The sequence below is a fragment of the Haemaphysalis longicornis genome, unplaced genomic scaffold (assembly GCF_048455015.1).
Source record: "Haemaphysalis longicornis isolate Haplotype H1 unplaced genomic scaffold, Haemaphysalis longicornis Haplotype H1 scaffold_2, whole genome shotgun sequence".
NCBI classification, from domain to species: Eukaryota; Metazoa; Arthropoda; class Arachnida; order Ixodida; family Ixodidae; genus Haemaphysalis; species Haemaphysalis longicornis.
Genome location: NW_027526295.1, coordinates 225,554,393 through 225,570,698, shown reverse-complemented (window position 1 = coordinate 225,570,698; position 16,306 = coordinate 225,554,393). Strand labels below are relative to the sequence as shown.

General features: G+C 51.6%; 1 protein-coding gene across 1 annotated transcript in view; it reads right to left on the bottom strand.

Annotated features, from left to right (window-relative positions):
- LOC144170032 (A disintegrin and metalloproteinase with thrombospondin motifs 7-like) overlaps nt 1-16,306 on the bottom strand; it is a 137,465-nt gene that overhangs the window by 22,186 nt on the left and 98,973 nt on the right. The window contains exons 12-17 of the mRNA XM_077699521.1: nt 15,742-15,805; nt 15,465-15,570; nt 14,406-14,533; nt 12,908-13,028; nt 1,089-1,333; nt 30-527 (exon numbers count right to left, since the gene is read on the bottom strand). Coding sequence (XP_077555647.1) covers nt 30-527; nt 1,089-1,333; nt 12,908-13,028; nt 14,406-14,533; nt 15,465-15,570; nt 15,742-15,805 — 1,162 coding nt within the window. The remainder of the gene's footprint in view (nt 1-29; nt 528-1,088; nt 1,334-12,907; nt 13,029-14,405; nt 14,534-15,464; nt 15,571-15,741; nt 15,806-16,306) is intronic.

Sequence of the window (16,306 nt, the reverse complement as noted above, 5' to 3'; positions counted from 1 at the left end):
CAAGCCTCATCACAGCTAGCCTCACTCACCGGCGGGGTCGGCGTCGTCTCGGCAGCGGCTGCGCTGGTTCCGTTGAGCACGGCCGCGGCTCCTGGACAGCGGGGGTCGTCGGGGCAGGGCTCGGTGTCGCGGGGCCTCGTGGCCGGGTCGCAGGCCTCCTGGCGGAGCGCCAGCTGGTCGGCCTTGCCGCGCGAGCGCACGCAGAGCACGGTGTGGCGGCGCAGCCCCCCGCAGGTGGCCGAGCAGGGCTGCCAGGGCCCCGTCCACCAGCGCGCGGGGCAGGGCTGCCGCGAGCAGGGCCGCCGGCGCGTGGCCGGCCGGAGCGCGGGGTCGCAGTGCGTGTCCTCCACCAGGCCGGCCTCCTTCTCGACGCAGCGCGGCTGAGACTCCTGGGCGCCGCCGCCGCACGTCACCGTGCACGGGCTCCAGTCGGACCAGCGCCAGTGGAACTCGGGCCGACGGCTCGCGTTCAGCTCGGGAACGGTGTACTCGTACTTGAGACCCGGGTTCTCCGACTGGAACAGCAGCTGTGCGCGGAAGGGACGGGCACAGGCCGTCGTCAGGACTGGATCTCCAGGAAGAAAGTCCGGACTGCCTGGCACCGTGAAAGCGTACGTGTCTGCCCGCTTGCGCTGGAACCCCTGCCTGTGCCTTCCGCGCAACATTGAAATTGCAATCCGAGTACGTTTTTTTTTTTCAGCCTTGCAGATGTGTCTTTTTTTCAGGGACATTTTGGCCCAGTTAGTCAGGATCAGAAGGGACATGCGGGTGCGGCTCTAACGAGGCAGCTACTCTACATAGAAGGCAGGAAGTTTCCCTGCTGCCATAGAAGCAGAAACCTCCTCCGTTCCTCTTCCACATCCGTACTCCGTTTTGCTCTCTGCATCCTTCACCGTTCGCAGAAGCGTTCTCATCTCTAATCGGTATGCAAGAACGGGGCTGGGAGTACTACTTTCTTCACGCACCTCTCCTAGAAAACTGCTGAATGGCTAACAGCGACGGATTCTTTTCCAGTAAGACGAACTCTCAGCTAAGCAAACACTCAACGCCATCTCTCGTCCCGTCCCGTCGCACATGCGGCCACTCACGTAGAGCACGAGCTCCTGCTTGGTGGGCCCCGGCGCGTGCAGCGTGTCGCGCTCGCCCTGCCGCTGGTAGAAGAGCGTGGTGCCGGCGGCCGCGTACTCTCCGCTCCACTGGACCAGCCAGTCGCCGTTCAGGAAGAACTCGCCGTCGCCCGCGCCCTGCACGGCCAGGTAGTTGCTGGACGGACCCTGCTCCTCGACGCGGATGTTGCGCGCGCCCTTGGGAACGCGGCCCACCTCGGTGTAGCCTGCGTACAGAGAGGGGGGGAGGGATCGCCATGGTCACCTCGGGCGAATGCATGCGACGGAATTGGCGATCGTATAGCAAGCAAGCCAGCCGCGCCACCACAAAGAACTCAGCAGTGACTTGGACATTTACGGCCCTCGTATGCCGCCCAAGCAGACCTCAGATCGGACGGTGGCCTTCTCGCCCGATTAGGTGAGCGGAGGGCTTGGAACCATACTTCTGTACCTCCAATCTCTAGATGCAGCGGGTGTTTACGCGAACGCGCAGGCGCTGACACCACGGGGGGTATACCTGATGCACAATGAGCGCGTGGCTATACGCAGAACAAGGGTGAAAGGAGCGCTAACTGCGGGAAAAGCAGTGTACAAACGAGAAGTAAGAAGCACACGGAGACGGAGGACACGACGTTGACAGCCGATTGATTGCTTAAACAGAACGAGCGGAAGATTCAGAAAACAGGTCACCCAGACGATACAAAAAAATAACGCGATGAAAGTCATAATGAGCCACAGCCGTTCGATGAAAGAATAAGCTATGATTGGGATTCCAGATTATATAACACGCATAACAAGTTATTTATACATTTCGCTTGTTCGCAATTCAAAAAATCAGTTTGTATGAACACCGTGTCCCCCATGAGCTCACCCTTACTTCACCCCTTACCGTCCCCCCCCCCCCCTTTTTTTTTCTCGCGGTCTTTATGGCGAAGGCGAAAAGCGAAAACGCTCGCGTATCGAGATTGCGACGCATGTTAACAATCCCCGCGTGGTCAACATTAACCGTGCCTGACAGACAACGAATTTTATTGAAGGTCCTGAGGAGCCCCGGCACCGTTCGCCGCGCTGCCGCCCTGAACGGCAGCGGTGCTCCTCAGGACCTTCACTAAAGTTCGTTGTCTGTCTGTCTGTCTGTCTGTCTTGGCCCAGGTGCAGCTTCGGTGCGTGAAAACCCCCGAAAAAACAATCTGGCCGCGCATCAGCTCGCATCGCTGCTAGTGTCGTCGAAAGAAGGTACGTAATCTTCTGCCGCCCCTGCCATATCTCGGCAAAACTGGGCGCCATTCACTCACACTCATAGGCGTGCGAACAGGGGGGGGGGGGGGGGGGGGCAGGGGGGGCGGCCGCCCCCCCCCCTAATAATCTGGAGGGGGGCGCGAAATTTGCCCCATGCCTTAACTCAATCGAACCTGTCCCGTAGGGTTATGACCACGCGTGTGTTTTCACGATCATGGCAGCCGAAGAACCCTCACGTTGCCTTCCAAAAGCCGTTTAATTTCAGCCCCGGAAATGCGGGGACTAAAATCAATTCGCTGTGAGAAACGTTATCATTTAATTTTCATATTTGCAGCTACTGCGGAGCTTGTCCTCCTACTTCTCCTCGCAAATAACGTGCCTAGTACTGAGCAAAATAGCCGCGTAAAAAGAGTTTCAGAACAGGCAATATTACCTTCTGAAATTCTTACGAATTTCAAAAGCTAGCGTTTGAGCGGTACGCACTGGAACCATGTTGCAGTTTACATATAAGACAGATGTGCAAATGTCATATGTTTCTGTGCTTTAGGGAGAATGGAAGTTCTTTCGGCATCGCGTTGTGAAATTGATGCCGCATCCGCCCTGGGACTTGCTCCCTTTGCCGATGTTACACATGAAAGTAAAGCTTCTGCCCAGAAATATTTTGTATGCGTTGCGATTACATTTCATTGAAATAAAAATTTTATAACAATTCCTCGTCTTTCCACTGCGTTCTGACCGTTAGGCCTTGAGTGGGAGGAGGTCGGGAGTTTCCGGGGGGGGGGGGGGGGGGCGCCCAGGTAAGACTTCGCCCCCCCTAATCGAGAACCCTGCGCACGCCTATGCTCACACTGATATGGAAAAATATATTTTTTCTCACGCACTCACACTCACGCTCACCAGTCACCCCCAACACTCGCACTCGCTCGCACTCACGCTCACTACGCACCCTCCACCACTCGCACCCACTCACGCTCACCCCTCGCCGCGACCACCCGCACCCACTTGCGCTCACGCTCGCCGTCACCACTCGCACTCACTCACGCTCACCATTCGCTTTACCCACTCCCACTCACTCACCACTCGTCGTCTCCCCTCGCACGCGAGTGTGTGCAGCAGACCATAAATGAAACATGAAACCGAACACTATTAGTGCACTACGGCGTAAGAAGGCCATCCAAATCATATTCCATAATCGACACGCCACCAGAGAATTAATTCTAGGGTACCCCATAGCAGGAGCTCAGCGACGACATATTTCCGAAGCTAAAAGCAATCCCTCCACTAACAACCATCACAGCGAGCGGCTCCGGCGACGAATAGCCACAGCAAGTACAAACGCCGTAGTGGCGCTCACCGTGGTGAGCCCCGCAAATGGCGCGAGTAGCACGAGTGCGCTCGCGAGTGGTGAGCGAGGCCCCCCCGAGTTGCTCCCGAACTCGCGAGTGGCGCTCGCACTCGCGAGAGGTGAGCGGAGCTCACCAACGTTGAGCTCACTGCGCGTGGGGCTCGCACTCACTCGCTCTCAAACTCGCCAGTCGAAAACGATGGCAAGGCTCACTCACCACTCATGAGTGAGTGGTGAGTGGAGGGTGTGTGAGTGCACTCGTCAGTGAGCCTGCCGGCCTACGGCCCCTGCCATCTCATCCCTGCCTGCCTCCCGTCTCATCCGCCCACCTCTCACGCCCCCCTTTTGCTTCGGTCTATCCATTACATGTTAGCGGAGTTAAATTTTGCCACGAGCAAAATTTAACGGAATGTACAGCGTTATCATTGCGGGCGCGCTATCTGTCGGGACTGTTGCGACTTAGCTCTCGATCCACAAGCGCGAGGCTCGCGGGCATGCCTTGTTTGTGTTCCTGGTTATAACAATACTTTCAGTGTTTTTTTATTTATTCTTGGAAAAATCAAGCGCACGTCCACTTTTAATTAAAAGGAGTTATGTATTGATGTTCTTGCTCAAATAAGCGCAATATTAGTTTTTTTGCTGAACAATGTTGAAAAATATGGAGCATCGATTCTAGATTTATTGGATTAAAAAATTTTCCCTGTGGAAGCGTCTCCCTCAGTAATTCTATCAACTTTGGCAGGGCGGCTGAATCGAGGGCCGATATTGATATTATGAATGAACAACCTGCCAGGCTACGAGACAAACTAGTTGCTGCGAGGTCGGCCAGGCCAGCAGACCCACCAGATCTCAGCCCCTGGTTACGTCTGACTTCAGGCAGGCTGCCCGGGAACGCCAAAACCTCCAGTGGCAAAAAGTTTGGCGCATTCTTCCTACTAAAGACAGATTATTTCACTGGGGAGTAACAGAGAACTCTTCCTGCCCCAACTGCGGCCGACCGGAGTCCACAGCGCATAATTTCTCAAGCTGCACACTGTTGCGCGTTGCTTTTGGCGCATCATACACCATGCCGCTCCAAGTTGTGGCTTGCAAGGTATCAACTGAGAGAACATTGCCCTGGCACTCCCCTGGGAAAACTATTCACGGTAACTGGCGATTATGTACTGCGGCGTAGCCGCTATAGGGCCGTTGCACAGAATCGCAGGCTACGTGTGCAGTGGCCTTTGCATATATTTAAGAGAACACATCGTGACCTTTCTGGAAGGTGAGTTGACCCTGTTGGGTGAGGAAAAGTTTCTGCGACATTAGTCTACCAGGAGGTGCCGAACAAGAAAAAGGGTGCCAGTTTTCCAGACTTGTGTCCTTCGGGATATTTGTTCTTACAATTGGTTATTTTGTTGTTACAAATGGTTGTTATTTCGCCACAGTATTCGTTGCGGCATTAACACCATCCTTGTACCGTATATTGTCGCATTCTTGTAGCGAATGCTTCTGTACCCTTGTTTCCGCGGCATGTTAATCTTTTGGTTGTAACCAATTCTCAATCGTTTGTGTGTTACTCTTTTGTCTGTAACCAACTTTGAATTGTTTGTGTGTTTCTGCAATTGTCTATAACTGCTAGCCTTCGGGCTCTTAGTTTTGTAACAACAAGGCGCTGCACTTGTTTCACTGTTTCTGGTTGCTTTGTATCATAGATACCTGGATTGTTTGATAATAAATTTATATTTTCAGAGACAGACAGACATACAGACGGAGAGACCAACATTTTTCGCGTTGGAGTAGCCCAAGAAAGACTATAGGCTTTCAAAAAGATCGTAGTTCTTGTACGCGTCGTAGTTTGGCTAATATTTCGCTGTACTAACGGACAAGAGCGCGATCTGTTACGTCGGCACAGTGCTTCGTCGCAGAACGTCAGCCACAGTCAGCCCGATTTGAATAAATACTCTAATGCACGAAGACGCAGGTTCGATTCCCGGCCACGGCGACCGCTTTTCTGATGGAGGCGAAAAGCAAAAACGCCCGTGTGTACGAGATTTCGGCGGACGTTAAAGATCCCTAACCCGCAGCCCTCCACTACGGCGCGCCTCATCGCCTGCGTTGCGTCGGCGCGTTAAACACAACAATCAATCAACAAATACTTTAGTGAGCGATACGACAGGGAACACAGAATTCCTTTGCGGAGGGACGATATTGGCTGAAATAACTTGGGCGAGATCCAGCGGCGATGCCCAGTGGCGGCAGCCGCCATAGGTAAGCGCAGGTCACCTCCCAAGCGCTCGGCGACGCTACTTCGGGCCCTCCTGCAACAAACTCACGTACTCCATGTCGTGTGTCGTCTTGCTCGCTCTAGCGTGGAGTAGCAGTTCTCTAATGCATGCGCAGTTTGCAAACATTTGGGGTCCGGAGAAGGCGAACACCATTGGGATTCTGAGTGCGCGCCCGCGCGCTGAGTGCATTTGGGGTGGGAGGCTGCACTTGGGTGAAGGGTGGGAGGCTGCACTGAGGCCCAACTCCAAGCAACCCGGCGCCACGCATTACGGCCACTTTCGTGCGGGCCGTGTGCATACTCGCCAAAAAGCTGTGTCCGAAAAGCTTTTCTGTCAACGCTCTTTCCCTCGAGCTCAATCTGTAAAAGCCAGGGCACGTCGGTTTGCCTGAGCGCAGACCGTGAAACTTCGCTTTATATAGAGAACACGCTGGGGCAAGCTTGGTAACCAAATATTGGCCCGGAGCTTGTCGCTCTTTTCTGATCGCGCAATGCTTACGACAACCTGCTTCCTATTCCTCTGAGCTCAAATGGTTGCGGCGTTCGGTAGCTTCTGCAGTAGCGTCGCGATTTTTAAAGGCGACAGTTTTTCTTGGGCTACTTAAACGCGAAAATTTGGGTCTGTCGGTCCCTCGATTCTGCCGCCCGGCCAAAAGTTAAAAACAATTCTTGAACAAGAAGCTTATATAGGCAAAACTTTTCGCAACCAATAAATCTGGAGACAAACTTTATATTTGTCAACATTACTCTGCAAAAAGAAAACATTAGGCATATTTGAGGAGAAAACATCAATATTAGTAGTGTTTTTTTTTTAAATTAAAATTTATGGCAGCTTCATTTTTGCGATCACGTGAAAAATAAGTACGCGTTGAAAACAATAGTTTGACCCAAAAGTACAACAAAGCGCTCGCACCCGACCCTAGCCCTCGTAACGGCATTCTAAGAAGTTCAACAGTAACCAAAGGTTCCAAAAGATGGCGCGCAAGCTGCGGAACACGGTAAAATTGATTTGACTTAGCAAATCTCCACCGTGTTTATTGTGGGTGGGTGGTGAAAACATTTATTGGATCTCTTAATTAATGAGAATACGTGGGAGTTATGCAGTGGGAGGAGCGGTGCGGGAGGGGAGAGCGTGAGGGGTGAGCGGGAAAGGGAAGAGAGGCATTTACGCGGCAGGGGGCGCAGAGGACCGGCGTCTTTCGACGACATTTGCAGCGAAGTGAGCAGATACGCGGCCGGTTTTTTTTCTTCTGCGTTTATTTCATGCGTGAACCCTTGCATGTCGTCGCCCCAATGCACAGTTCTGTCGGGGAGCGCTGCGTCAGTCCATGTTCAAAAAGCGGGAGAACAACCACGCACATACAAAAAGTTTCAGAAGGTCCCAAAGCATATCTTGGTAAGATGAGAACGCGAAGGCGTTTTTTTTTTTTTGTTCGGCTAGGTTCGTCGACGAGTCTTCTGCGGATGTCGACGTCGACATCGGTGTGACTGCAGCCACTTGTTGAAGAATCGCTATGCATGCTGCTGCGACACTGCTTGAACAGAAGCTGAGTGCCAACCGAGACAGGCGAAAGCGCGCTCCCTTTATAGTAGATCGTTTTGTGTTTTATTTCCGAAGCACGCGTGCTACAGGGCGCGTTTCTTTTATTTTTGTTACATTTCTGATTCCCACCCACCGTGGTGGCTCAGTGGCTAAGGCATTGCGCTACTGAGCACGAGGTCGCGGGTTCGATTCCCGGCCGCGGCGGCCGCCTTTCTGATGGAGGCGAAGAGCAAAAACGCCCGTGTGTACGAGATATCGGCGCACGTTCAAGATGCCCAGGTGGTTAAAATGAACCCGGAGTCCTCCACTACGGCGCGCCTCATCACCTGCGCTGCGTCGGCGCGTTAAAACCTACAATCAATCAATCAATCGATCAATCAATCATTTCTGATTCCCGCATTTTTCCTTGTGTTTTATTTCTGATGCACGCGCTATGGAACGGGCCGCAACCACAGCAACCGATCGCGTGCCGAGTCGGCGGGTGTTGGTTCCGGCGACGGTTCCGGTAAGCTACGTCGCGCGCTTTCCGGATAGGGCTTTTGCGGTCGTCAGCTGGATGAGCGCTAGCCAACCTAGCCGAGAAACGCATTCGCTATAGAAAGGAGTACTCAGCGAACCGAGGGGTGTGCCTAACCAGCTCACATGCGTGTGCTCTTTACGCGGGGCCCGATCGCGTGCCGCACCGAGCATCACGAACGTTGAATTTACAAAATCCCTGCCCCGTAAGAACTCGTCCGTCATTTTTCCAAGCGCGCTTCCCCTGCCAAGGAAGAACATACACCCACCCGCCCAACTTTAGAACAAACTGAACGCACAGGTTAAAAAAAAAAGAACGAATAAGTGGCTGCACTATTTCGAAGCGCGTGTCTAAAATGTTCAGTCCCCGCAGCTGTGGTTGAGATTGGAAGGCAGTGAGAAATAGAGGACTCTGCGTAACTCAGGGAGGTGACGGCAGGTATCTGTCATCCGTTATTCCAACCCAATGTTTTTAAATGGTCCTATTCACGCCTCTGCTTTTCCCGCATGCGCGGTTCGGTGACCCTTTATGCACGCTGCTCCAATGACAGCGTCACAGGCCTCGGGGCGCCTGACCTGGTGACTAAAGGCTTCACATTTGTAACGGGGCGGCGCGAAATTCCTGTCTCACCTGCATAGGTTAGTTACACGGTGCCATTTATTTTCCTTCTCATCTTTGGTGTGTGCTTCGCCCGCTGACACATATACAGGGTGTCCCAGCTATCATGCACCAAGATTTAAAAAAAAAAAACAGCAATGGCGTTACTCGAAGAAAACATAGTGCATATATGCACTACGGTGCGCTTCTCCACAGTACTGCAAACATTATAATGTTATCAGTACTGTGGAGAAGCGCACCGTATTTTTTTCTTCAATGAGACTTCACTAATTAATTGTAAATAATCTACCTCGAGAATTACTTTCCTAATGACTAGCATCAATGAGGCACTTTAGGCCCCCACGAGCGGCACCTAAATTCAATATTATCAGCGACAAACTAGTTGCCTACTGATTTATTTTAACTGATAAAGAAAACCCGCGAAATATGAAAAATACCACGTGACCGCGCTCCCGTACGCACCGTAAGGCAGCGCCCCCAAATAAGCTGATTGAAAACAACTGTTTTACCTGTCACCCGCCCGAAAAGACAGGCATCACCTCGATAATGGCATGCATGAAGGGAACAGCAACAGCAAGTTTCGCGGGGAGAGTGCGGCAGATAAGCCACAAACTCGGTCGCGATTTCTACTTTCTTTCATTCTGGCTAACTCAGAGGCAGCCTGTTTGAGGGCATTGCTTTACGATGCGCGCGGGAGCGCCGTGACGTGGAATTTTTCATATTTCGCGAGTTTTCTTTATTAGTCAGAATAAATGACAATGCAATTAGGTTGTCGCTGCAAATACCGCAGTTAGATGACCCTCGTGAGTACCTACAAGTGCCTCATTGACACTTTAGTGATTAGGACAGCACTTCTAGATCTAGATAATTAATTAAATATGATTAAGTATACTTAACGAAAAAATTACTGTCCGCTTCTGCACAGTACTGCAAACATTATGCACTAAGTTTTCTTCGAGTTACGCCATTACTATTTTTTTAAAACCTTGGTGCATGATAGCTGGGACACCCTGTATATCAAATCATTTCGCCTAGAAACCTAATGAATAAGTGAAACCCGCCACGGTGGCTCAGTGGCTAGGGGGCTGTGCTGCTGAGGTCAAGGACGCGGGTTCGATTCCGGCCACGACGGACGTTTTTTATGATGGCGGCGAAAAGCGAAAACGCCCGTTTGTCGACATTTCGGCGCACGTTAAAGATCCATAATTGATCGACATTAATCCAGAGCACACTACTACACCGCGCCTCAAAGCCCAGGTGCAGTTTCGGCGCATTAATCCCCCGCGATGAAGAAATGCTTTAATGGATACCGACTGCACGTCAGGTTGAATGAATCATAGATACGTTGGACGCGTCCCGTACAATGTGTTGAATGTCTCCGGATTGGAGTTCTCGCACGGTGTAGTGCGGTCTTCATTGACGCGGCCACTGATGTCGAGACGCGGTTGGTAAGACGGCTGATGTAATACATGCTATATGATTAAAGAAGGTACCGTGGAACAGCACTAAATCAAACATGGGCACAGGTAAGGGGGGGATGCAGGCGCTGACAGCCAACTAAAGTTTATTTATATGAAAAAGCACCAGGTACACACAAACTCCGTTCCTGCGTGGTGATGTATACATTAGTTCAGAAAACGATCGGCAGCCTTTAAGATCGGCAGCTCCTAAAAACCCGCAATTAGCACTGTTCCACAATGAAATAATACAAACTTACTCCGCTTTTTCTACCATTCATAGAAAGGTACTCCGTCACGTCATTAAGTGGCCTATCTTCGCTGCATTTTCTACAGAGTGGGACGCCTGACATTTGGGTTCTTGCTATGTTAACGAAAGCAAACAACTCTGGACACACGAAATATGATTTGCAAGTTTTCACGTGATCGAGTTAACTGACCTGCTGCGTAAACTTAGTGAATAGTACCGAAACACTTCTCATTTCTTGTAATTTCAATTATCTTCAACATTTTTTTAACTGGGAATTAACGAGCTGTGCTACGCATAGGTCACGAGCACGTCACTACGCACGCCGTAGTGGTAGGTCACGTAATAATTTGGGCATACGGGGCTTCTTAACAGGAGCCCAGAAAATAGCCATTTTCATTTTTTGTCTCCTTAAAAAAAATCGGCGCAGCTTGCGCCAGTGCTGCGAGGCTGGAGAAAATGCATAACTGGCGTCCCCTTACCCTCCGTCGGAGACCTGGCTGTTGCACTTCACATATATTTCCGTACTTTCCGCTGAAATGTCTCCATGATTGGCAGGCTTTCCCATCTTGCCCAAACTCAACCGCCTTTGCACGCCCCAGAACCCGCGGCAACCGGCCTCGACAACTCGGCCTCCATGCTCCCCAATTCAGGCGCGAACGCACGCGAACTGGCGAGTAGAACAGCGCGCGAGAGGTCACGCCACGAACGCTGGGCAGTGTGTTCTCGAAAGTCGAGCTGGCCGACGCCGGGCGCTCCTCACGTGCGCTAGGTATTTTTTGTATTTTTTGCGATTTCTCACGTGGCGCAAGCCCACCCACAAGCCTGGACGACGCCTGGCGCACCTCACGAGGCGCACGCTCGGCTGGATTTAGTTATCTAGTAACCCTCCACGGCGGGACTGCTCCGTTGTTAAAGACAGCCGCCGCACTCGAAAGTCGAACCACGATGCGTCTTCGCCACTAGGCCACCGCGAGCGAGTAAAGCGACAGGGGGTGTCGTTGACAGTTAAAATTGTGACGCCACCCCTAATACGAGGTGGCGGCCAGATTTTGCCGCAAACACCTCAAAAGCTGCTGCTTTGTGGAGACGCTCTGGGAAGAGGGCGTGGTGTGCGGTGAGGTTCGGCGGCGACACGGAGCACGACTACGACGGCACCGCACTAGGCTAGGATCCCTTGTCTTCTCCGCGCTGTGGTGCTGTTTTCCCCGAACGATCCGGCGGAGACCAGCTGTCAAAGAGGACCTCTCTCCGATGTTCTGCCCGTGATTTAATAGTTTAGCCGCAAGGAGCCGCCGACGTAAAAAAATCCCCGTACAAAGCCTTAAAGGAGCCATGAAGAGAAAATACAACTTCGTTTAATTTGAAAGAACTAGGATTCAGTATCTCACTCAGCTCCATTAGAGCCACGAAAGATGTTTTTTAACGAAAAAAAAAGCAAGAAGTATTTAAAAGCTTTCAAATTTTGCGCCACAGTGACGTGTTATGAGCAAGAATGACGTCATACGGACCAACAATAAAATGTAATTTTCAGTGCGTTAACTGCACGTTAGCACTCAACTGATGCGGTCAAATGGAACTAGAGGCCCCATTACAGACGTCCAGTCATGTGTCGTCGTGACAGGTCAGTTAGGCGGCCGCCAATCGCACAAACAAGGTTCCCTGACATCATAGAGAAGTTGGGGGAAATTGGCTAGGGGGTCGCGACTGCTCCACACGTTTTCTTTAATATCTCCGTTATTTGTTCGAAGATTGCGATGATATTGGTATCATTGTTATCGGGACTAAGCAGTATTTCTAATAAAACCAACTTGTATTTCGTCTTCATGGCTTCTAGATGCGGCGCATCTCTTGCTCTGAGGCATGTCCCTCCTGCGTCGTCGGCGTCCGTCCGCACGCCACCTGCGCATGCGCGACTCTCCTCCGTTTGTCTTTCCCACAGCTCTACGGAACACTCACTCCGGCGCATTAGCGTAACGACAGCTGGCGCGCTTGGTTGGCGCGCGCTTCGCTGCGTTAACGCTGCGTTAACAGCTGCTCCGGTGCGCATGTGCGCGCATGCGCGACTCTCTCCCGCGGTCTCCTCTCCTTCAAGCGCTGTGAATATAAAGCGGGTATCGCTCCGCGGCGGTTCAGTCAGCGCTCGCTCTCGTTCTTCTCGAACATAGACGATGAAACCAAGATTCGACCACTGCTGCGGCAACCGCTCACTGTGCACTTTACTGACCATAAAGTCATTATTCTTAAATGTAATAAAGAGCTGGGCGGTGGTCGCTAAAACACGTGTACTCTCTCATTTACGTGTACTCTCTCATTTCGCGTATGCATGCGCCGCATCACACCAGGGTTCCCTCGCAGGGAGATGGGGGCAATTTTTTTATAAGCTCAGGCCCGAGTCGGTTGTACAGCTGCGCCTCCAACAGCTCCAAGCCCCGCTACACAGCTCCCACAAACAAAGGCTCCTGCAGTTAGCTCATGACCCGCAACACGCGCCTTGTTAGGCTTGCGTTGCGCCAGTTCGACGCGAGCTAGTGCGCCAAGAACCGGCCGAGTGCCGAGGCAGACTCACCGATGCCTTCCTTCTGCGTGAACTCCTTGTGGACGGTGATGCAGCGCGTGCCGTCCCCGTGGCAGATGCCGCAGCGGTCCTCCTGGGCGCTCGTCTCGATGCCCCAGTCACAGGACACCCGCTGCGATGGCGGCGGGAACCATTCGGATTGCTTTTAAAGCGAAGCTTTTTATGCCTCACTGATGGCGTCGTGCATCCGACCAAAAAACGCGCTGCAGGAAAACCAACTTTAACCACACTCCAGGAAAGCTATGATGATGATGATGATGATGATGAAAGATTCTCTAAGCAGGGCTGTACTTTAGCTTTGTACTATTATGAGCAATATGAACGGGAACACAGGAACCCGTAAAAAACACCCTCAGACCCAGCTATCAGTGATACGCAGCGGCCGCCGTCAGAAACAAAGTAGAAAGGGGGACGCTGTTCTAACAGCTGTTCCCCATCCCGCCGTGCGTGTTATCGGCTGTCGGACGATACCATATTATCGGCGAAATGACGTAAACTGCCGTTTTGTAGGCATGTCAGCGTGGTGGGAGTGCCAACAGTTAGCGGAAGAGCGCCCTCCTTTCCCCCTCTGTTTTTCACAGCGCCATCCGCGTATCGCTCCGAGTCTGTTTCGAGGCTGTTTGCCACGCGTTCCTGTGTTCCCTTTCATATTGCTCATAATAGTACTTTGGTGGTGTGGCTCTGGACTTTCGCAGTTTGGCTTTTGGACTTTCGAAAAGTGTATTTTGGACTTCGGCTTGTACACAGCTTGCATGGGAGAAAGCTTCGCTCTTTAACCATCCTTCTCTTAAAAAAGAGGCTTTGGTTTTTTTTTTTCATCGCGTCCCGTACACAATACCTCCGCTAAGACAGCTTAAAAATGACTCGATTGCTTTCGTGCCCACCGAGCGCGAACAGAAATCATACTCGGCCCACAGCACCAAAAGAATCACGGTACGCCGGAGTATGAACAGCGCAGTCAACACGAAATTACTTAGAGAAATGCGTGAGGATGAAGGCAACCCTGTGTCGGTCTGTTAATCTATCTTAATTACGCGTTAATCTAGTTAATTACGCGTTAGTTTGCGCTGCTACTACCAAGGAATGACTAACCAACTCGCTCGACCGAGACGAATCCGAGAAGAATCAGTTGAGAGAAACAAAAATTTGACAGCAAGCATAGCTTAGTAGAGAATAGAAAAAAAGCTAAAAAAAAAGCTTCCCGAAACGGGCAGCGCCCCAGTGCCGCCCTTAAGGTCGCCGCTGTCAGCCCCCACCAAAGTGGCGCCGCTGCGGGCGAACACTTAACCACCAAAGAATAAGGTCAGCAGAGTGCACTAGCAGCGGCTGTGTATACGACGAACTACTGCCCCACGACCCCTGCTGATCGCCGCGTGCCAGTCACTCGGCCCTCTGTTCAGGCCCTGTCCCAGAAAGGAAAGCCCGGCATCTTCAGGAAGACAGTGAAGGAAGAAGAGAGGAGGAGAGCTAAGAACTCCCTGGCACGCACCCTGCACTTGCCGTTGATGCACACGTCCCGGGCGCCGGGGCTGCACGGCGTCCCGTCGGTCACCGACTCCTTGAGCACGCGCGAGAAGAACTTGCCGTCAGGCTTGCAGTGCAGCTGGCACGGGGTGGCTGGGGGAAAAAGGGAAAGGGAAAGACGCCCACCTTCGTACACGGTTCGCACTCGTAGGCATCAACGCAATATGGCCAATCTTACATCATCGCGCCAATAAACGCAGACCGGCTTTTTCCGGGATTCACGGCTCAAGTCTGTTGTTTCCTCTCTTCGTACTGAAAAAACGGACCCCCGATGCAAGGGCGCCCGTTCTCCAGAAGTGTCCCTTTACGGAACACCTTCCGTTGGGGGCTCGTTTTACCAGCCCGGAGGGAGATGAAAATAGGCTTTAAAGAGGTAATCCTGTAGCGTTAATTTGCCTTAATGTTACTGCTGCACCAAGATTTAATTAAATTTCATACGAACGCTAAAGTTCATGCGAACATTAAAGTTCATACGAACATTAACCGACCGCAGGGCGACGTTCTTGGTATCGGACGAACAGAGCGATTTAGAACGCGTTTCCAATTAGAGTGATGAAATACGGGACCCGCTTCCACGTCTGCCGCTATACAAAGCCGCGTCACGCTAGTAAAACGGTCAGGCGAGATATAAATCTGGGGAAGTCAAAGTTCAGCTCAAAGCCGCTCTGATGGACATTCCAGAGTTCATTTTCCTCAAGGCATGCCGAATTCTACGTCCAGACAGGACGCGTCAATGCGCGATGGAGCTTACATTTACACATATGTGGCATCCATATCACAAGAGCGCGAATGCAATCAATAGCTGTGTATACGCAAAGGGTTTGTAAGTGCGAGGTTTTTTTTTACCGACAAAGTCACGTCGTAAAATTAAGTGCCGCGCATTCTTCGTGTCCGACAACTACCTACCGCACTTCCCAAGACATGAAAAATAGCCCCCGCATAAATTACAAAAGCTAAGAAACCGACATTAACACGCAGCGACTGAAACCTTCACCACCCTGCGGCGATGGCGGATCGAACGTACCAGGTGTCGATACTGGAGACCAGTTGAAGAGCTCGCCCTTGTACGAAACATTGTTGAAGTGGCTGCATTGGACTGCGCGAAAACTTGGTGCATCCTCGGCGCAACTCTGTAGGTAGGAAAGGAGGGGGGGGGGGGGGGGGGGGGTTCTGCGGTTATTTAGAGATTTAACTTTTTGGCAACGAAGGCTGTTTCGTATGTTGCGAGGACTGCTCCCCGTTGCTTTTCGTAACAGACACGCGTACTCTATCTCTCTTTCTGAGCACAGCTCTAAACGTACCTGAGTGTTGCACATCCGGTATCGTTTCCTCTCGCCGATGCAATAGCGGCCGCCGTACGCTGGCCTGAAAGGTGAAATGAAACGCCAGGTCATGCGAAACATCACGACCACAAGGCTAGTGGCTATGCCTAGTCCAAAATCACACCAGGAATACCGCAAAAACGTAACAAGAATTCCTGTCGTACGACAAAAAACTTCGTTAACAGAAGTCCTCTTGTTACGACAAACCCATCTGTTGTTACGACACACATCTCTGTCGTAACGAGAAAGTCAATTTTCTCAATGACAAACATTCCTGTACTCACACCATAACTGCCATTTACGCGACTCTTCACAATGGGCAATAACATTCAAACCATGTGCAACTACTGATGGAAAATCAGGATCACGACAAGACCTGAATTCGGCACGACGGAACATCAAAATCAGGACAGGAATACGACACACGACAGAACACCACAATCCCGACCCGACAATAATACGATAAGACGACAGTACGACACGCGAAAATACGTCAAAACTACAGAAATTTTTTCTGCCGTCTTTTTCGGCTGGGTAGTGACCC